Raw genomic sequence first — 23,620 nt, 5'->3', positions numbered from 1 at the left:
TAAATGTCTGATTTTCCATGACGCTGAACCAGTTTGTGGCTTCATAAATCTGATCATAATTTTAAACAGAGCATCAAAGCCTCACATGCACTGTTTTAGTTTTATGCCGAATGACTGCAGCCCCATAACCACAAACGAACCACACATAAGCAGTTACTTCTAAAGGCATGTATCTTATCCCTCCCACTTTCACTTGTTTTTTGAGTCTACTGATGTAGTGAATAAAACCTCTTGAGTCTTTTAGCAGACGCACAACCAAAACTTATTAAGGCTACTGCTTACTATTACTATTACTCTTCTGAACTTCCCAGCTTCACTTCCCCTTTCTCAGAACACACTACACGCAAATACAAGATTGTTTGTTGTGTGGGGCTGCACTGCAAGTGTTCAGAATGAAAACTGAAGCTTATCAGAAGGACACAACTGTCCAGGCCAACATAGTAACCGTCTGGATTTAGCTATGTCTCAAAGCAGGCACGTTAAAGTGGAGGAGTTGGTAATTTTTCTAATTTTCAATCCCATGGTAAGAATCCAAGTCTGTAGTTTAGGTTGTATCATTAATCATATATTTTAAGTGAAGGATTTAAAATGTGGTCATACAAGAGAAGAACTTGGTTAAACACATTCCCATATTTATTCTTGTTTGGTTTGTAACTTTGTACTTCTTACACAATAATTACTTTGTGATCCCAAGAAAACAACGAGGCTACTGCTTTTCCAGCTTTCTGTATATACCAACATACCAGGGTGGAAATGTACTCCACGTGCACTGTGTTATATACAGAACTTGAGGCCAACTTTCTCTTTGGCACCACCTCTGCTTTCTACAAATTACTTCCTCCCAGCTGTCAACGTCGTCAGGATGGCTGCAACTCATTTCTTTCGTCTTTCTGGTCCCCCCACCCACTCCATCTTTCTTTTTTCCTTATGAATTCCTTTCTTCCTTCTTTCTCTCCTTCCCTGCATGTCTTCACTCGGAGCTAAAGAAGGCACCCAGTGAAGAAAGGGGAAAAGTAAACAAATAGAGACAGGAACTTGACGTTCAGCCTTAGAGTACGGCTCAGCCCTCTGGACTGGTTCCAACTTCCCTGACCAGCTGCTTGCGTCATCCATCTGCAAACATGCCGCAAATGTGCTTTTCACACACACCCATGACTAGGGTCAGTCCCTGAAAACAGATATAGTACATTCATGCTCAATGACAGCCACAGGGATAATACTAATCCATGTAGCGGACCACATACTGTAATCTAAGCATGCAAGTTGGTCAGAAATAAATCTCAATCAGTACAGCACAGACACAAAGCAAAGGACAACCAGTATCAATATGTAATGACTTTCCACACCACAATACTTTTACTAATGAATTCATGTAAACTGATCCACTGACATGAAATGAAACTAACAAAAGTTGACAAGACAACAGAATACTAATGCAGTTTTATTAGACTTTCATCAAACACCATAAGATAAATGTATGCCCATGTAGATAAAATAGCAACATACCTTAATGTGATGTGATTAACTTTGATGTTTTCACACTTCAGGTTCACTGCACAATGTAATGATAATAATATTTGCCAAGCACAAACCTATGGCCCCCAGATGGAGAGCCAAGTGTGATCAACTTCACTGTAACAGCGAAGTGAAGGAAGGCAAAAGGTCTCCTATTAAAGCCTCTTGAGTGAAGCTTTCAGAAATATGCACCTCAGTCCAGTTTCGCTTCCCACTGACGTCAAAGCCCTGTTAAGGCCAAATCAGCCCAGCAGCAATGCCTCTCTTGCCCCTTTATTTCAAGGAAATCGCTCAGCTTTTTCCAAAATATCTGCACTGTTGATTCCTGGCCAGCGTGTGTGAGCGTGTGTGGATCTGGATGTATGCGTGCGTGTGTGTGTGTGTGTTTAGCTGTGTGTAGCTGTGTGTAGCTGTGTATGATGACATCACCGGGGGTGCAGAGGGGAAGGAAGTTGGAAGGAGAAAATGTTTGGAGTTAGACAGAGACAAGACAGAGCCATATCTTATTAATTACCCGGCAAAACATTCCCCGCCTAAGAGAAAGGTTAAATGGTGGATTGGCTCGGTTTCACTGTCGTCTCATTCTTTCTTTCCATTTCTCTGTCAAACTGTTAGACGCACTACTGTACATGTGATATTTTAATCTCAGCATTTCAAAAGTTATTTCAGAACATCAGTATCATTGCCATTAAAAAAAGAAGCCATCACTTAGCAGCTAATGTTAAGCATATGTTAAATGTTATATTTTACATTGTGGTTCACAAGGTCAGATTCAACAGGAAATGGACTCACAATATGAGATGGCAGAGCAAGTGAAAAACCTTGGGAAAAAAAAAACTTTCACCTTGTTCATCATTTCCAGGAATCTGACACAGAGCATTTATCATCATCCTCTCTTGCAGCAGTAAGGGCTCAGTTACACTTATGACAGAGAGATTTCTCACTAACTGTAATTCTTCTGAATGGAGTCACAATCAGTGGATGGTAGAGAAGTTATTTTGGATCCAGTTCAACTTTCGTTGGCAAAAAATGGCCTCTCAACCAATGACAAAGCTGCTTTAACTTTGTTTACCTGTAAGATGACAGAATATCCAGCCATTCACAGTACGTACCAGAAGTTATCCTTGTAGCTAATTAAGTGTCTACTTCAGTAGAACAAAAACTGATTTGCTAAAAGACAGTTTGTATAATGCAATTTATTTTACAGCCTGTGAGCAAGCAAGCTCATGAGCTGGTGACGTAGGATTAGCTAACAAAACGGCTTACTAGTTTCTGATATTGGAGCTAAGAGACTGTGTTACTTTTCCTGAACAGCCACTGTGAACACAACAACTGATGACAATTACAGGATAATGAATGGAACTGACTATTGAATTGACCATTGAATTCATTTTGTAAAGGAATAACATCTTATTTCTTCTTTCAAAAAGAAGAATGAATTTGATTGACAGCGTGCACCCACTCATGTAGGAGTCTTGCTTTGAAAATTATTCCTCTCTCTTTTTTGGTGTGTAATATTAATTGTTCCACCTTTGTGAGTCTGAATCCGGCATAGACCTTGACCGTGGTCTTTTTGGTTTCAGTAATTATTCTAAGGTTAATTACACTAATCACAATTCTTCTGTAATGATACACTGATGTTTTAAATGGCTGTTTTTTTGTAAGTTAGTTTCAGTGTCTACACAGGAAGCATAACACTTACATAAAATGCATCAAGTTTGTTTATGGTTTTCTCTCCATCTGTATTCTGCCACTGTTGCTGCCCTTCTGTCCGTTATCCAACATGAAGTTTGCTGTGTCTTGCTTGTTAATGAGCCTTTCTGAATTCCAAATAGAGAACCAAAACCTTCTGTCTGACACTGCTGAAGAAAAAGGAAAGAAAGCTATTACCAGCATAAGCTTTTTGCTGGTCTTCTGATGGCCTTAACTGGACAAAATTTGAACAGATGCCGGTGATGATCACTGATCCAGGAAGATCAGAACAAAATGGAAAAACAAACATAACTTCACCAGCGATATAACCAGCATATGACCCTCAAAGCCCATTGGTACCAAGTTTTCTTTCAGAAATGTTTTTGTCTTGTCTCTCACTCCCAAATTTGTCTCCTTCAAGTCTTTTCTTCTGTCATATTTGTATCTTTAGAAGACACAATCTATTAATTGGAAAGCATGTGCGCACACATGCCCACAAAAATGCACACAAAGGAAACACACAAAGGAAAGCCTATTCACTTAAGAGCTGGTATATATATATATATATAGATAAATATATACTGTATGGTGTATCTGTGTTTGTGCCTGTGTATATTGCAGTGTGTGGGTCTCAGCACCCCTCTATCCCTCCCTCCCCTCAGTGAATTCTGGGATTACGGCACAGGGCTTTGAAAAGGGTCGTCCTCAGGAGAGAAAGATGTGGGATGAAAGTGATTCATACGCACACAAATACACGCAAGCATGCACACCGAGAAAAGAAATGTATGTGGGAAGTGTTCAGCAGTGTGTTAGTATCAAACAAACAGTACATTTTGGGTCAGAAAGCAACAAACTAGAGAGTAAAAAATAATCACAGGGTGATCGATGTGGGATGAATCATGTCAGTGACTCCACACAGCCTGGAGAAGTTACAGAAAAAGGCTCAGAACAAACATCACGATGACTTCAATCAACATCAAAAGGGGCTGGCTGTGCAAAAATAGATATGAGCGATGGCTTATGCCATGTGATGCGAACCCTCACCAATAATGCTGATTCTGCTTCAGTATTATTTTTTTCCGATTCTGACTCTCCCTACCTCTTTCAAATGCAGCAGCTACGTTCAGTCAGTGTTAGAAATGCATAGCAGGCACAGATTTGCATGTAGGTGTTTAGCCTTTACTATTATTACTTAAACAGTATGTTGGTTTGTGGCCTGTAATCTAAGCTTCTGCTTCAGATTCTGCACCACTCTCCTCTTTTGTTTCCTCTAGTATAAATGTTTTGCTGACTGAACCTGTTTATGTGATCAATACCTGGTCTGATATGTATTCAATAAAACATGTTACTTATAGATTAGTTAGAAATGATGCATTTAAGTGTGCACAGTGTGGTGTAGAGGGGAAAAGGACATCCTGACCTGCAGATTCTTAAAGGCCCGAGGAAAGCAAGTTTGTTATCTTTAAAGGTTGCCTGAAGAGACAGCAGAGACAGGTACAGAAAGGGGAAACTTTCTTGATAGGGATGAGCAGTTCAGACAATTAGGTGTCTTCCTAGCAACTGCTATAGTGGTGATTCAGCACTGTTTTAGAATTAGACATAGCAGACAATTCTGTATGTAACTGTTAACCAGTCAGTAAAACTGCATCCTTCCAGGAGGAGAATGGAGTGACAGTATTGCAATTTCTGTCCTCCCGTGTCTTTGAAATGGGGACAGTAAAATAAACAAAAACAAAAACAAAAAAAGTCTGTAATTGTGTGCAATTTCAGGAATTTCTAAGGGGCCACAAGGGGCAGCTGGACATTAACCGGAGCTGAGCAGACGGCTTGTTAAGACCTCTTTAGGTCTATTTAAAGAGATGGCACATCTGCCCCCTGTTTGCCTTTCCAGGGCTGTAAAACCTGGAAAGTGAAAGGAGGGTGAACCGTGATGGAAGAGAAGGGAGATAGTCTTTATGAGATGTACACTCGGATTGTTTGCACCACAGCCTTCAGATGAACAGACTGGGACTTGTACATACAAATCAGCAGTCTCAAGTGTTTTTTTTTTCTTTCCACTAGCTGGTACACTTAAGATGGCTGTCAAGAAACATTACACTGTTGTTATGGAAACTCTATGAAACTGAAGCACACGCAGTGAGCACCTTAAAGCTGTATTGTGCAATTTTCACATGTCAGTGGCCTCAAATAGCATCTGTTTGAAATCTGAGGACTTCGATACCTAGAAATCTCCTATAAGACAACACGACGTGACTTCGCACAGCACACTCATGTTTACAAACCAAGCTGGTATAGTACCTGATGCCTTTAAGAAAAATAGAAAATTAAAATATAAACATCAAATATTCCACAAAATATAGAACTGCTTAAGTATCAATGATCTTGATACATATATATTTCTGACATATTATACACAGGCCCAGGTCGCCAGTTTGAAGTTTATGAGAGTTTACAATGACATAAGCTCATATGACCTTGTGGACTGTCTCTCATCCAGCCCAACAGTGTTTATGTTGAAAACTTAGCCAAAACCTAGTGTATGGTAGGTGTATATGGTCAAACTGGTGATGTAGTTGAAAACAGTTGTGTAACTGCTGTAAACAGCTACTTTCAACTGAAAGTAGCTAAAGCAAAATTGAATCAAAAAGTCTCCAAATGTCATCAGATGATCTGAAACCACTCAAGCCTCAACATGTCAAACTTATGGTATCAGTTCTGATTATGAGTAAGAGCATGGTTTTACTGGCCAGGACATTATGTGATTCTTTCTGGTAAAATGTTAAACACATGCTGAATATTTTCTGCTCCTAGTCTGGGGGATGCATGGTTCTTTTAATGAGGGACAGACAGGAACTAATAATTCCACCACGTGTAGCAAGAATCCTTCAGTAGTTGCCAGTTGGTCATCAACACAGCACTCCACTATGTAGGGACAGTTAAAATTGCTGTTGTCTCATTTCACATATCAGTGTCTGCGCAAGTATTTCTTTTTAATTCCTTGGCATCAAGTCTTTGTGACTTTGACAATCACAAGACAAACATTCTGCAGTATTGCTCTAGTAAGACTGGCCTCTGCCCTCCAGAATTCAATATGTGGCCAGAAGCAAAGAGATCTCTTATCAGTGTGCTGTCAAACTCAGTCAGGCTGCAATCTCAATGGATCATCAAGGCCGCACTCATGAAGTGTGTGAGACAGACACAACAACATGATGCTAGAATCCCAGCCACTCACAGTTACTCTCTGATCGAGCGCTGCTAATCAAAGTAAACATGGGCAATAAGGTCCTGAATAAATTTAAATTTATGGAAATGTGATGTTCTAATTAACCATGAAAACAAAACAGTACATTAAAGAGTAAGTTGGCCATTGGGCTAACTGGCCTGAAAACCTGCCTTTTTTTCTGTAATACCCTTCTAATATGAGAATTACTATGTGTTGTTTTTAAGTTGAGCTACAGGGGGTCCCTTTGGGTCAGCTGGCTACAAATGTCATGTGCAATCCTTGTTACATAGTCAGGTGATTTTTACCATTACAACACAAGTCTGTCCTAAAGCGGCCATAACATCTTTGCAGGCTCCTGCCCCTGTGGAAAAAAACAACCCCTATGTGAGGATCTTTTTGTATGATTTCTAATCTAATCATCCTCCTTTGGGACAATTCCAAAGAAGACACAAAAAGCAATGTTTTTGGGTGGGGTGGGGGGGGGGGTTGCTATAATAAATACTTTTTCTCTCTTTCTGGGCAACTAACAAACAAAGGAGAACATTTTCTTGAGAGAAGATGACATCCATGATGATATCAACATTACAAGGTATTTTAACACTATGCCTGTGCATTGTCCCTTATTTACACCTTAATAAACCTTTCTGGTTAAACTGAGTTTGGGACCCAAATTGATGTCAAAATGGCAAGTCAATGGAAAGAAGAAGATAAAGCACAATATATAAGGAATGACAAAATAAGAAAATAACCCTATTTTCCTAACCCTAACCCCAGTAGTACACTGTTTCTTTTATTCACCCAAATGATAAAAAAAAAAAATACTGCGTGAGTTATGGAGACATAGCAAAATGCACCAAATACAAAAGCCATTAGTAAAAGCCCTAACAATCTCAATTCTTTATCCACTTTTAAAACTGCACACAAAAGCAATGTGCTTATTGTCTGATTAAAAAACATGGATTTTTCTTTAATCCTTTCACATAAACTGACTGCCTGGAACCTGCAATGTGATTAATTCTCCTGTTATCTAAACGAATAGATAAGGACATCTCTCTTCTTGTTTCTCAAAACATAATTTCTCTTGTCCCCACTGTGTCCCTGTGCACCGTGTACAGCCTGCACACACAAACACATGCACTGTCTCTTGCGCACACTTCCGCCAGTCAATACATCTTAGCAGGCATTTTCGTTCCCTAATCCTCTAAATCACACTACAAATCAGCCATGGTCAGGGCTGACTCAGTCGAAGAAGACACTAAAATAGGGGAAAATATACACGCACACACACACGCCAGTAAGGCAGAAAATCAATCCTAACTTTTGTTTTTCAGAGGAAGGGTTAAGAACCTGACCTACCTTTACTTTACAATCATGGGAGGGTTAGTAATTCTGTCCTGACATCCTCTCTGACACACACACGTGCACACGCACCCACACTCTTACATCCTATCGCTCTCCTGCCAGAGGGAGAGCGACTGAACATCAGCCTTCACTGTGAAGCCATTAAGATAAGGCGTGGGGTTTATTAGCCTCATTTCAGCAGGTATTCAGCGAGTTGATGATCTCTGTGTTTCTTCATCACAATTCCCTCATGTGGAAGTGACAGAGGAAATACTGACCTAACATTTTTCCCAGGCTTGTAGAACACCACTCTTCCTTGAAAACCTTGTATCTGCAAAGAACTCATCCTACTGGGAACTGGAGACAAACTGGCTCATTTTCCAGCTGACCAACAGCGCCATTCTGAATCTGTGCTACTGCCCCCAGAATGGCCATCATGGGAGTTATTCTGTATTTGTGTGGTAGGAAAAAATGCACTTGAGCCACTACCTTTAGATACAAGGGATGCACGAGTGATGATGCACCATGTTTAATATCAAACTTGTCATTATAATCAGATGAAGGCCGTGTGGTCTTTCATTTCCAATCCAGGTGAAGTGAGTGAAAACAGCAGAACAGCCACTAAAAACAGATCATTTACTGCAGGTTTTTGTGATGGGAGTACTTTTCATGCTTGCCAGTTTGATAAAACCAACAAAAACATGTAGTGTAAACATCAAGGGCTTATGAGGTCAGAATATGAGGTCTACCAGATGAAATATTTCAAATTAAAATAACCTCAAACCTGGAACGCTGCTGCTGCTGCTGCTGGGAGGCTAATTACTACCCAGTGTAGTGAGGGGCTGTCAAGGGATAAGAAAAAATCTGCTTTTGCCTTGCTTCTCAACAGGAGTCTTGGGAGAGAAACATACAGTACTATGTGACTCTTAATGGACACAGCTAGAGATAGCTATAGTTTTTTATTAGAAGATTATTTTAACAATGTGTTTTTCCAAATGTCTTCTGAATCTGGATTAGTCAATGAATAGAACATTTTTAGCCAGGCTAGAGGCACTGAATTAGAGATGGCAAGGTCAGTCTGTCTGTCCACAGCTATGGTCCATATCTAAACAACTAGAGGAATTTGATTTTGCACAGAGATACATGATGCCAAGAGAATAAATCACACAGCAGGTCAAGGTTTTCACTTATCCTTCAAATCCTTTACATCTACAGGACGGACTGGGAAAACATTAGCGCAGACATTAATGGTTGCCAGACATTTTTTCGATTGAATCTGTTGGTAATGAATATTGTTGGTAACAATGTTCTTGAGAACAAGGTTTCATGGTTATTAAAGGTCTTGTTTTGTCCAGCAAATAGTCAGAAACCCCTAGATAACCTATTCTAATTACTCTAATGTAAAAGCAGTCAACACACATTCACGCCTGCCGTAGAATGATTTGTAATAACTTTGGTACAGTCTTGTTTAAAACCACACAAACATTACCCTTATATGGCTGAAACTCAGTGGGAACATTCATTTCTTGCTGCATTGGGAAACCATAATACCCTATATGGTCTGCTGAAGTGGTGTCAGAAAAGAACAAAAACCAAAACAAAGATCTTCAGTGACATTTCTGCATTTGGTAGTGTGTGCTGCATTTCCTCAGTCAGTAAAGGTAATGCTTGATAAGAACAAACAGCTTGCCTGAAATCAAACCCTTGTAAATAAATGCTCTGAGCAACATTTAACCTTCTGAGAGCAACAGATTAGTTATTTCTGTTTACCTGGAATATCAGCACAGCCTATTTACCCTCACATTAACATGTCTAAGATGAAACATAGAAAACACACTGCAAGGAAGTGATTGGTGCAAAATCCCAGGCTTGAGGGAAGGTAAGACTCCATCATCTGCCTCATTATTTGACAGTTATCCTAGGGATGGTCTTACACTATAATCACTATAATCCACTCTGCTATGGGGGTAATGGTAGGGATGGATGGCACTGGTTACTATAGAAACGCGAGATGATAATGAAGTGTGTCAGCATATGGCTATCTATAGCCTGTCTAATTTGTGTGTGTGTGTGTGTGTGTGTGTGTGTGTGTGTGTGTGTGCGTGTGTGTGTGTGTGTGTGTGTGTGTGTGTGTGTGTGTGTGTGTGTGTGTGTGTGTGTGTGTGTGTGTGTGTGTGTGTGTGTGTGGGCTGTGCTGATAGTTCTTCCAAGATGCGTTGCACCTGTGTGTGGGCTGGAGGCATAGCAGAACAGCATGATGACCAGCGTGCGCAAGTGTATTCTTATCCTGAGTGTAAAAGTATCCTCGGTAACCCACAGCTGAAGCAAACCTTTCAAAACTTTCGAACAGCAGGTACAAAATAGATGCACCTATGAATCACAATCACTTTTATACAATCATGTGGGCACTGACGCAGCCAGTGACTTAAGCCTGACCTGCTGTGATTTAAGAGGCAGCCAAAGTAATTAAAAAAGCGTTTAAAAGCACAACACACAAAAACCTCCACATATGCATTTATTCTCTAAAGACATTTTAAAGCTTTTGGAATTACATGGGCAACTGGTAACATCATTTTAATGCGTCTGTAAATAAGCCACAGGCTCCCTGACGCAATGTTAAAGAGCTGCTCAGAAACCACTGGCTGCATTAAAGCATAGATTACTTCCTTTTCAACTCTTCACCTTCTTCATATTTCATGCGTCTACTCAAGCTTGTCACCACCACAGTATCTTTTCTTTCTCTCATACTTTCCATTTGCATGTATTTTACAGCAAGTACCTTGCATGAAAGCATCTACTGAACCTCCTCTCTCCATCTCCATCTGTCTACCCTCATCCGTGTCTTTCGTAAATCTCTGGTAAATCTTTCCCTCTCATCTCTTCACTGACTAATGTAAAAAGAAAAAAAAAGCCAGAAAAGTAGGGAGAAAGAGTCACTAATTTTTCTTTTCTATTTCACTGCTCTGCCTCCTCCTCTTATGCTGCTGCGGCTGCTGCTGCTGCACTTGTACCATCTCTGAGTCTCTCTGTGCAGGGACTAGCAGCTACTGTACGAGTACAGGCTGTAGAAAAACATTAGCTCTGTGCCTGTGAACACGTACACAGACACAAATACACACGCACTGCGCAAGTGAAACTACAGAGGGTGAAAAAGACCACCAGAACATTAAATTAAATTTGATCAGATGACAATTCACGCTTCATAGCCTCCAGTAGTAAAAGCTAGTCAGAAATAAAGGCAAACAGTTAACAATACAGTCAGGGCCCTAAACAGTGTCAGAGCACACAGTACATGGTAGATAACCAGCCACTGATAGTGTAGCCAAATAAACAGGAGGCCACTTTAAAGCCGTTTTCACGCTGAAGTGATAGTATTATCAATGTGACATTTGCTGAAGTAATGGAGATATTACAAGCCTAAATCAGGCTTTGAGCACCACAGTGTGTTTATGTGGACCTTGTGATAATGTTTCTCCTCAGCCTCTTCAAAAGAAGGTCACATTCTGGGCTGACCTGAGGATTATGATGGGAAACGTTTGATGAAAAAGACACGTGCGTTATTTTCATGTTGTGCTGCATTAAAATCTTTTGTTAACTTCTTTGCTGTCAAATGCCAGTATCTGATCATATTTGCACATTGAAGCAACAGAAAAAAGCACATAAAGTTGTTGAGAACAACTAACTGTCATTACTCTAGGGTCTGGTGCAAATGCAGACTTTTTATTCACAAAGTCACAGTAAAAACATATAGCCTATATTTGAGTTGGGGGAGTGCAATTTATATTCAGATGACCTTGAACAAATTAAAAGCCAGAAGTGCAGTTCTGCTCAACCTTCCCAGATAGCAAGGCAGGATGTGCCTTTAGACAAATGGACAAAAAGTGTAAGATTGTACCAACAAGATTATGATGGCTCCATTTTAAAATAAAGCAAAAAAGAAGCACCTGTGTCACATTGTCAGTTTTAAAACACTGTGTGGCTCTAAAAGATAAATGCACTGTATTCACTCAAACAACATTAGTCATAAAGTAGGAGACAGTAAGTTCTCTGCTCTCAGTGTATTGCAAGATCAGCAATCCGATATTGATTTATGGGAGCATATCAACTGTGTTTAGGGCCATGCAGCACTAAAAATACATTCAGGATCTACCTACAGGGGAAAACAAAACGCCCTCCGAATCATAATAGTGCTCATAATCTCCCTTTGTAAACCATTTCTCTCCATCACAGAATCTGTTTTCACTCACTGCTATGTTTGTGGTGCTTTAATCCCAAACACTTTATTCTGACAACACAATGATGCGTTTGCTGTTTATCGTGTTAACCACCGCCACCCCCCACCTCTGCTTTTGGCAGGAATCTGTTCAATATTTCATAAAGCACAAAAGGCTTGAGGAAATTTGGTTGTGGCAGGACAAATTGCAGGAGTTGTTGTGGAGGGCAGAACCCCACTGATGTCCTTTGTGGGCAATACGACTCCAGCAGTGCAACATCATTTTCAATTTCAATCATTCATTCATTCATTTAGACTTTCACATGCAATCATACTGCAGTCAGCATACTTGATGTTTCCCACCATCCCACCATCCAACCAGCAGAAAAAAATGTATTAGGCTAAACTGACTGAAATGTTTCCAGTTCACAAGCTGACAAGTGAATGTTTAGTAGGAAACCTTTAGGACCTTTTAGCATTTTGCTTGTTAGTTTCTTTATGGTTTATGCCTCAAATCACTGCCACACCTTCTGCAACATCAATGCAGGTCCAGTGAAAATGTGTGAACACAACAAGTCATAACACCAACTGCTTAGTCGAGCAACAGAAAATTAATCAGCAACTTTTTTTTGACAATGAATAATCGCTTACAAAACAAAACAAAAATAAACATTCAACAGGCTCTGACTTTGAATCTGCATGATGCTTTTTTCCAACCAAAAGTCGCAAACGTGTTTTGAGAAGTAGTTAAATGTTTTAGGGTCAGATGAACCACATTCTTGAAGCTCTCTGCTGCAGTACAGCTATTATAGGCCAAAAGGGAAAAAAACCCCACTGTGTTCACACTAGTCAGCTCATGTGTAGATCTATGCTGTCACTGTATGTATGTGCAGCTATAGGAACAACTCAGACAGTGAGTCTCCCCTGGGGGGAAACTTCACAATGATCAATGTACATATTCCACATGACTAGTTCTGTTTTTCCCCATATCTCCACGCCGTGTTATTCATGCAAAACATGCACATCATATCACCACATCTTCGTCGTCATCAGCTTCACTTATCATCTTTCATTTCTAACGTATTTCGTCCATTTGCTGTCATTGACATTTACTCGTCACTCCACACGTCACTGCTTAAGAAAAAAACAGAAGAATAAACTATTCCATTCAATTCCTTTGATCATTACATCATATCTGAGTTGCTCAACCACATGTGAAATCTCATCTGATAAACAACAAAGAAATGTGTGCAAATCCACTTGTAGGTGCTTGGCTGAGCGCAGCAGATGAATGTCTGTAATGTCAAGTAGTGAGGCTGTGAAGCTTCATCTCTCACATAATTCCATTATCCCACCCTCATCTTCTTTCAGCCTCTCAGCCTTTTACCATATTTGTACATATCTGGGAGATTTTATACACAGATTCCCATTCACAATTATACTTAAGACTAAATATAAGACCAGCCCTTCAAATTCCTCAGTTATACTGATGTACAGCAAACAGTGAAGTGAAAAGTTAACATTTTATTCTAATTTCAGCATGCTGTTGCAGCTGTTCCTGAAATACAGTGTAAGCGAATGAACCCACACCGGCAGCAGTAAGCAGTATCAGTGAAGATGTCCACACTGAGCGCAGCAAGAAGAGTGTCTTTGGTCTAAAGAATCAGCTGCTTTGTCTCTATTTTCAGCCACACGTTACAGATTTAGCAGCCGCTTTCAGACTGTGGCTGCTGGTAGAAAACAACTTTTATCCCTCTTGTGATATACTAGAGCAGCGGCGAGATAGTGGAAGAAATCCTCTTTTTCTCTGTGGTGGCAAAAGGCTGCTTCATGCCAAAACTTGCACAAAAAGAGTCTGCAGTACATGAAAGTGTTATGTTTTTATTCACAATGTATAAAATTTGAGTAATGTCAAAGGCACAGGAGATATTTAACAAGTGCGCAAACGCCTCTGAATAATTAATGTTACAAATAAGGTCACACACTCACCTGGTGTAGTTACCAGAACTAATGTATTATTTTTAGTCAGTACTCAAACACAGAAGAAAATCAATGTTTTATTCAGGATAATTTTCTTAGTCAAAGTAAAAATCTGGTAAGCCTGGTGCTAACTGTGGTGAAAATACAAGATATTTATCCCTCGGCAACGGACATGCTGCTCTGTTGGGAAGCGGTGCCACTCGTGCGTAAAGTGTCAAATACATGGCATTCCTGGAATTTAAGCCCATGTTGTGCAGAAAGATGTTTCAGTATTTTGCTGATGTTTCCACCCTTACTTGAAATTACCATTTTTCAGACATTACAGTGTTTCCCACAGGGTGTGAATTTATTTGTGGTGGTGGGTGGCCAAGTAGAGCCTATGAATGGGAAACACTGCTCGACAACTAGCTCTGTCGTCAACTTTCTTTGTGAAATGAAGCAACGCATTGGACTGTTTCTTCCTCTCTGTAGTACCAGCGTAGATGCATGAGTTTGACATTTTATGACAGTATAGTTTTGTAAAACTCTACTGTCATAAAAAATGCCAGCTCTGATAAAAGGAACTGTATAACCTCTGATGCATATGACTCCCATGGTTCGGACAATCTGGAACCAGTTCTCGAGTGCCATTCCCATACAGCGGTGGATGCTGCTGTCAAGTGCAGGTTGCCGAACAGCTTACAAGATAAAGACAACAATAATGTGCCCCGCGATGTGTGCATACATGCTACTGTTAAATAATAGAAACATGCACACTTCCAATCAGTGTGGGTGTGTACAAAAGAGAGACAAGTGAAACAGCCCCTCTCCAGAGTGTGACTGTCAGTACGGCTTGACGATCTCATGGAGCTCTCGTGTTATGAAACAACCTTTCTGCCAATACAATTTACACACACACACATACACACTCTCAAACACACACAGTCATCTAGGAAATGAGAATGGGCCTCATCCATGGATAATGGTCCATCACAACCCGTGATGGTTTCCTCTAGAAGAGTAAATGGCAGTAAATGGGATGTTGATTGAATCACAGCATTGTCATGTATACCAGATGGCAAAAAGGCCTTGCACCTTACCATGACACCAAAGAAACAAACAACATCAAACAAGCGCCATTTCCTAAACAAACCCTGTGGATGGGAGGGGTCTAACCATATAGACAGAAAACAATATTCTGAATAAACAGGGAGCAGTGCTTGTGCAAAAATAATACAGACATTGTGTTAAGTAACGTAGATACATTTTATGTGTTGGCCTTGTGTTGGCAAGCATCCACCTACTTGACCATAACCCCTGACCTCACTACGAGACTACGGGGACAAGAGAGGAGAATTCCCCTTCAGAGATCAATAAAGTCTCACTTTACTCAACTTCATTAAATCAACCTTTCCAAACGCAGGAACACCCAGCTCTCCAAGGACACTGTCTTTTTTAATTACCTTGCCTAAAAATAGAAAATAAAAAAGAAACAGTTTGATTTGTCTGGAAAGAAGCCTCCATGTCCGGGCCGAGCTATAGCACGTTTGTTCTCGCAGCTTTTCAGTTCTCCCAGTCTGTGGATACATGAAATTAACTGCTGGCGTCATGGAAACATGCTCTGGGACTGAACAATGGCAACCAATCTCGTTAGAGAGCCCTTATTAAAAGGGGGTTTTAACAAACAGCAATCGCTGAGAAGTCCCCCCACCCCCGACCCCCCCACCGATGTGAAAGAAATAACCTGGGGAAAGAGACACTACTGCCAACTCTGATGTTGCCTAGTGTGAAAATTTACTATTTTCATCCTCTTCACAACGCCTCAAGCCAATGAAGCTAGCGTTGCACAAAATGGTTCAAACTGTCAGTGTCACACCTAAGGGCTGATAGGACCTGAACATTTCTAGGAACACCTATCACTGATAATCCCTTGTGGGCGAAAGAACAATATGGCACGGCTGTTCTAATCCCATTACAGTACTTCACGGGTCCACAACAACACAATACGACAACTATCAGGTGTTGACTCCACTTCTGTGTGTCAGCTGCTTTTAGAAAAATTATGGTCTTTGGTGTGCGCATTTTCATATCCCAACATCTGCTGTGCAGATGCAGCTGAGCAGCTTACACTCACAGTATGAGCCTAAATAGTGATTTAGTAAGGTGAATGAACTGTATGTGGTTTTTGGCAAGTGTAGGCCACACTACATTACAAGATATTCATTCTCTCTAATGAATTCTGGCTAGAGTGATATTTGCAGAGATGCTTATGCCTTGAAAACAACAACCCAGGTGTCCTTCCAACCATCCATCCGGTCATTCATTCAAGCAGCCAGCCCCACATCCTCCCATTTATACAGTCATCCATCTCTGAGTACGCCCATTCATTCTCTCAGCCTGCCAAGAACACCTCAACAAGCAACTTCCCTTTGAAAAAGTCATTACAGGATCTCAAATGTGATTTAACATACCCACATGCTACCTGGTTAACATTCATTCAAAAACTACACACACACTCATAATTATGCAAAGTGGAAACAGAGGAACTGTCTTTAATTCTGGGTTTGAACCAGCTGTTCTGAGCTCTGCTGAAAAACTTGACTGCCTGTGAATAGTAAGCGTAGCAGTCAAAAATGGTTACACCTTCAGCTTGCATTCTGTGCGTATGACAGCCTATGCTCAGCACACCGCAGCACAGGTCTCAGAGCATATTACACTATTTCACAATCAGACGGTGCCATAATCCCTCAAGTTATTGCCAGAGCTAAGACCCTATCAATCAGCCATTCAGCCAATGAGTATGACTACATCAAACAGTCTCAAAACACTCGGATGTTCAGTTTATTCAGCTTTGAATGGGTGTCTCTTTCACTGGCCTTCGCTTAGTGTTGTTATGCTTTGAGTCACTATGGTTAATGGGGGGGCTGGCCTTCTGCAATGAAGACCTGCTTCAGTTCTGCTCTCCCCTGAAAGTATCCAAGCTCTTGTGAAAACCTTATTCAGCTAATACGGTCGGGGTCTTTGTAAGTCTGAGCACAATTCTAAGTAGGTCTCTGGTGTTCTTTTCACCACACGGATGATTCTATTAGAGTGTGAAATCGAAGTTGCAATGAAAACTTCAGATTAATCAAGCAAGGCCACGTTCAGGGTGAGTACAGGTTCTGATAGCAGGCGTGCTGCTGGAGGCACAGGGTGACTTGGGTCAGACAAAGGTTAGGTGATGACAGCATTTTTCTCATGAGCTTGAAAAAAGGTATGTCACCCACAGACGGGGAGGGGTGAGAGCTGCTGCAGCAGAGAGAGACATAATGGTAGACAGACAGACAGACAGATGGCCAGAGTAGGAGAGAGGGAACACATCTATCTGTGTCTCCTGTGATGCATCACCTCTCTATCCTTTCCAGGAAAAAAAAAAGTGGGGAGGGCGCGGTGGCTGATGAATGGCTCTGCTCACAGGCGTAGAACAGAGCAGAGTTATCCCCAGAGCAGAGTTATTATTTCTTAGCTAAGTGGTTCGGGTTAGAGTTACATCTAAATCTTTTCCGAGCTTCAAACACAGAAGCTATGCTGTGACTGATCTCCTTCAAAGTTGCAGACTTTATCCAGACCTGATTTTCTTGATTTAGCGTGAGCTGTACTGAGTCATCCTGGCCCTACCTGTTACACAATAAACATTAAATGTAATCGAAGGCAATGTTTTCATATGTGAGGAGTCTGGAATCCCCCCACCCCCCTTCAAAATTACTACTTTTACTGGAAGCATAAATGGAGAATGAGGAAAATGGAAAATGGAAAGTGGAGGGGAAAGGCAGCAGGAAACATGCCAGGTACACACCCAGACCAGCATGGGATGATTAAGATGGGGCTCATAGAACAACTCATATGCTCTAGTATTGCTAAATGATTTCTTCAGACTGTGTATGGTGTTTGTTAAACTTGTATAAACACAGTTCGGGTAGCCGGTCCAACATCTGCTGTAATAAGGCTGTGATGACGCAACACATCCAAGCAGCAGACAGTAATCTCTTCCCAGAGACAATACACAGAGAGACGTGACCTTGCATGTCCCCATGACTCTATATTGAAGGGTGTGCATGTGTGTCCACACACACACACACACACACACACACAGTGTATTAGTACATGAGCCTGGGGAATTTCACTGAAAAAAAAAATCTCCCAGAACTTCAAGCATTACCCCCACTCCTCCCTCCACTCTTTCCGTCCTCTCTGCCATCCTTTTCCTCTGTCTGTCCCCTTCCCCTCAGCAGTCAGCCTGGAATACTTCATCCTTGCTTTCCCATCCACATCCATTCAATCTTTCCTTCTTTAATTCCAGCAACCTTTCCAGCTGTCCCTCCTTCCTTTCCTCCCTTCCTTTGGACAGGCAGGAAACATTGAGTCAACTTTTAGGAGACACTCAGTTCAATGTGTGCAGCCATGATAAGAACAAACAGAACAAACCGCCACCTCCTCTACGTTTCCCTCCGGACCATTAAGTAGACCTCTTTCTAAGTTAGGACTGTCAACAAACATTGACGCCCTGCTTCCTGTGATTCATCCAAATAAGGCTTTATCTTTGCAAAAAAAAAAAGAAGCAAAGTGCAAGGCCTATTTGAGCAGTAATGGGTGGCAGCTCTGCTTCTTGTTTGCTGAAATATGGAATACTAATGCATCCATCCCTTTTTTTAAACTGCATTTTGAGTACAGTGTCACAGCTTGTGGCTGCTTTTCAGTATGTGATCTACTGCACTCGAATTTTTCTACTTTAATCCCACAGATGTACACACTTTGCTTCTAATTATACTGTGTTTCTGATAGTTCTATTGAGTATCCTGTTTTGTTTCATTATAGGTATCCTTAAGAATCCCCATCATGGCCTTACAGCTTCACAAAAAATCTACACCAGCAGCTGCTAAACAAAGAGTTATTAGCAGCCTGAACTGCTTGTAGCTTAAATGTTAGTTGAACACACATATCTTTGTTTAGATGTGGGCTGCATTGTAAAGGAAGTGCTCTTCTCAGCAGCAATTTATAGTCACAGGAAGCTACAACAGCAGGTGCTGATAAGGCTAGTCTTCATGTTAAAAGTGCAATCTGTAATATTTTGGCCAAAAGAAATTGAAGTGTATTTACAAGCAGAAATGATGAGACTGATTTGTAAAGGAAAGGTACAATGTTTTTTGTCTTAGCAGAATGTAACTGAAAAAAAATCTAGTTACACCAGTGTTTCCGGTCATTTCATGCGGTAAACAAGCTTTTAGGATCATCAGGGGGAAAAAAACTTAACATGTAATTGTTGTCAATTTTGGAATAATATAAGTACCTGATGCTGTGTTTTGCATTTCTGAGGTGGGATGGCACTTTTGTTCACATGTGATCACAGCGTGAGCTTTTAATTGCACTATTCTTGCTTCTCATAAACAACCATCTGTTCACGAGTTCACCGGACGTGACAAGAAAGCTCTTGCTACTCCACTGGGTCTGAAATACACACACCGCAAAGGCCGATTTACTGAAAGGAAAATGCATCTTTGAACGCAAACACCCACATAACACACACGTGCAATGTCACACAGGCAAAGGTATTCGAGAACACATGCGAGAAAAAGTGCGAACATATTCTTCCCATAATACCCTTGTATTAGAGGATGGCATTTCCCTTTCGACCACAGGTTTTTGCATGAGTCAGTGGCACGATGCCTTTTTCACTGCGTGTGGTGAGAAAATATAGCACTGTCAGCCAGGAGGCGACCTGGGGGGAAGAATAAACACATTATTCTTGTCAAGAGTTTCATGTAAATGTGCAGCCATTCCATTAGCCTGTAACACAAAGCACGGACGCGTCTCATTCCACCGTGATCTCTTCAGTTCCTAGAGAGCCTGAGAAACAGTGCAGAGAAAAACTGCAGGTCACACGTGTAGGTGCAGACCAAAAGTCTGATCGGAAGTATGATTAGAGCAAGAGATTGAAATGAAGTCATTTTTCTGCCTTCACCGCTCTCTTTCTTTCCTAAAAATAGATTCTGTTTAAATGAAAACTGTCCTGACTATTTTAGCAAACGCGGTGCTTCTTCAAGTTTCTTAAGAGAGCACAAAACCTCATCTGGGTTTTCAGCTCACAATCTGAAGTCACGAGATATCAGTTGAGACGCTGCGCTGCAGCGAGACCATTGCTCCACCTGACTGTTGGCCCTCAGCTATAAGAAAACCAATAACACCCACGCGTCACAACAACACAAGCCATGGAGATGAGTAAGAAAAAACAATGACATGGGTGATAATTGAAAAAGGAGCTGTCGTGCTGTATAGAATGCATGCCAGGACAAGAGAGCAGTCATCTACACCTTCTAATTTTAGACTGAGTCGTGAGACCAAATAGACAAATAGGCTGAATGCAGACAATGGCCCTTTCTCTCTGATATCAATCAGCGAAGCACAAGTGAAACTATTAGCGTTAGACACCACTAAGTGTGGAGACCTCCTACTCAGTATTGTGTTTGTGTCATTATGTGCAACCAAAAGGGCAGCATGAATTTAATGCAAGGCAATTTACATGCAAATTTGTGTGCGTGTGCATGTGCGTGCGTGCGTGTGCGTGTGTGTGCGTGTGTGGCTAAGGGAGAGTTAGGGTCTGAAACAGCAATAGAGCTCAAACCACAACACTGCAGTGGTCTTGTAGTAGGTGATGGCCACATAATAATGATCTCACTTATATCGTTCTACTTTAAACTGATCAAACGAACTACCTTGTTTATAACAGATGATGAGTTAACGATGAGCAGATCAAAGTGTTTCACTGTGTAAAGCCTGCTGACTGTTCTGTCTCTGTCTAAAACAGGCTATATTTAGGATTATTGTAGTCCCTTTATGGCTGTTACATGTTATCAAACTAAAAGTAGTAGGGAGTAGGTTTCAGTGAAGTGCTTCAACTTCATCTGAATGCATTTCTCACACTTGATGTAAGCTCCTGCCACATGTCTGGAGCAGCAAATCCAAAGGGGTTTTGCCGCCAGAGCCGTCTGACCCGCACTGGACCCCAGTCTTGGTGAAAATATAAACAAAGAAGAATAGATATCTGAAAGAAAAACTTACCTCCTCTACCGTGAGGGGCATGCATATCCTGTACTCCTTCAGCAACATCTTCCCCCTCAGCGCGTCTCTTTGCGTGTGTTCACAATGTGTCAAACCAGCCCAAGTAGCTGTTCCCTCCGCCGCCCGACGGGATGTGTGTAGTATCTGGAGACGTGTCAGCGCATGTGGAAGGATGACCAACCCGGGTTATGAAATACAGTCCGAGGTACGACTGAGTTCTTTCATCGGAACTAGCGGACACTCTCTCCGGCGGGGAGCGTAAGAGCAGAAATGAGCTCGGGCAAGGGTTGTCCCCTCCTATCACACTGACGAGTCAAGTTGAACCGAACAGCACCGGAAAACCTGGTATTCAGGGCTTCGAAATAAGAGTGTAAATCTTTTCATTTTCAATCTGACACACGTGGAAATATGTTTGATTAGTTCAGCTGAAGCTCTCAGTATCAAGGGTGGAGCCCCAGAACGACAGGGGCCCAAAAAGCCCCAAGTTCACTGGGCTGTCTCAATTGTATGTGGTCATTTGATTAATTGCAAAAGTGTTGGGGAAACTGCACCACCAAAGCAAATTATCAGCTAAGGCGTCCTGTATTCTGTCCGTAAATCAAATGTAATTTTTCTCTGTAATACTGCCCTTATGTAGTCTTCAAGATGCTGACACTGTAAGCTAAACTATTTCTTTTGGAAACAAACAATCTCAACCCCACAGTTTTACTCCCTGAAATAATTTTTGGACTGAATAACAAACCAAAAAAACTTGCTTCATGAAGGGTTTTAGCAGACCAGGTGGTTCCATCTTTTCATCCATGATAAACCAACCCAACATACAGTGCATTGTAATCAGATCTGGTCTACACTATCCTATCAGTATCTTGAGTTACATTAGTCAAAAATCTGGCCTACAGGTTTTATTGGTCTACGTGTCTTGTAGTGTAATTATTCATACTGGTTGGGTACGTTAAAAAAAGACATCATTGTTGTTAGTAATGTCTACATATGAGCCACATGGACCACCAGAACAAGTAAGTGGCTGGCCGAAAGTTGTAAATCAAGGCTGGTGAGCTGTTATGATGCCTGGGCTGCCTCCGGCTACTGATTTGTTCATTCATTCATATTATTAATTTATTATCAAATAAGGTGCATTACCAGTGTCCTATTCCTAGTGTAATTACTGACTTATCTCGTCTTTCCTCCCCCCAAAAAACACAAGGGCAAGTTCACTACGGCATTTATTTTGAAAAATGTGTGACCGGATGTGTCATTGCCTCACGTCGTTTGGTTACACACAGGTCTACTCGGGATACCGCTAGAAGTAAATGTTCCGAATTGCTGATGTAGAAAATATGTGTTGTTCAAAGCGGTGTTCCGTGTAAACCAAACCTCCTTTACGGATTCTGTTTTTTAAGTTTATCGTCTTCAAGGACGAAACAAATCATTGAGTCGGAGGAGAATGAGGCTCTGTGCTGTCCCCGGGCTTTTCTTCCCCTCTGCTTGTTAAAAAAAAAAAAAAAAGAAAAAGAAAGCAGCTTGCAGGGGAATCGGAAAATTGAAGCAGTTCACAGCAGCCCCGGCCCCCGTCCTTCCCTCGACTAGGCCTGCTGAAATAGGACGCGCTTGGTTACTTGGTGGAAACATCGGTCGACCCAGCCACAGCACAGGAAACGTCGCTTCACCGCTGTACCAACATCTACATCTGTCTCACTCCGCTTTCTTTCAGTTTCACACATTCAGTGAGCTACTGTATATATACACACACACACACACACACACACACGTACACTATCCATGTAAGGGCGTTTGCTGTTTAAGTAAACATTCACTTTGACATCAGCAATCCAAAGTGCAGACAGCTTAAGAGTATTTGACCAGTGGCACATTTTCTTTTGACTCTATTTGGACTTGAAATCAAACAGTTATGAGGTGCAAGTGTTGACTTTGTGCCTTAAATGTGTTTGAGGGGGTTCACATGTTGGGTGCACAGAATCATTTTGATACACCACACTAGTCCTCCCCCCAAGATTTAGGACAATGCAGCACGAAATGCACAATGAGCCGAGACGGTCTCCTACACTCAATTCAGTAATTTCAGAAGCTTAAGATCAGGCTAAAAGTAAAAGGCCCCACTGAACAAGCTAGAAGTAAAGATAAAGACTGCACAAGTAATACAGGCCTGGCATCAACATTATCTCCATGAAGTAAACAATTGAAAATGTCATTTTCTAAAATGACACTGCTAGTAAATGTTGCCATCTTTCCTCAGGTCCTGGTTTGATAACACTTTTCAGCAGTTTGGAGATGTTTACACTATGAGACTTCCCTTCATAAACATGGGCATAAGTTGGAGAAACTGGTTTTACTGTTCAAGCATGAAAACGTACTTGCCTGCTGCCTTATACTTCAAAGTACAGCTGAGTGACAACTAAGACCAGGCTCTGCGATGACAATGTTCCTCTGAACAAAATTAGTAACACTTGGTAACACATTAATAAACAGTCACTTTTAATTACGGCGTGTGAGTTGTTCTGCTGGCTTCATTGACACCTTTGATTTATTTGGGCCTACTCAGCAAAATTCACACTCACATTTCT

At 41.2% G+C, this 23,620-nt stretch overlaps 1 protein-coding gene across 2 annotated transcripts in view; it reads right to left on the bottom strand.

The window, feature by feature from the left end:
* LOC121181091 (cytoplasmic phosphatidylinositol transfer protein 1-like) overlaps positions 1–21,291 on the bottom strand; it is a 71,298-nt gene extending 50,007 nt beyond the window's left edge. For both annotated transcript variants that reach the window (XM_041036888.1, XM_041036889.1), the window contains exon 1: positions 21,039–21,291. In XM_041036888.1, coding sequence (XP_040892822.1) covers positions 21,039–21,086 — 48 coding nt within the window. In that variant the 5' untranslated portion in view covers positions 21,087–21,291. The remainder of the gene's footprint in view (positions 1–21,038) is intronic.
* Between the last annotated feature and the right edge of the window lie 2,329 nt (positions 21,292–23,620).

This window comes from Toxotes jaculatrix, chromosome 4, assembly GCF_017976425.1.
Source record: "Toxotes jaculatrix isolate fToxJac2 chromosome 4, fToxJac2.pri, whole genome shotgun sequence".
In the NCBI taxonomy this organism is placed as follows: Eukaryota; Metazoa; Chordata; class Actinopteri; family Toxotidae; genus Toxotes; species Toxotes jaculatrix.
This window is presented reverse-complemented; position numbering and strand designations above follow the sequence as displayed.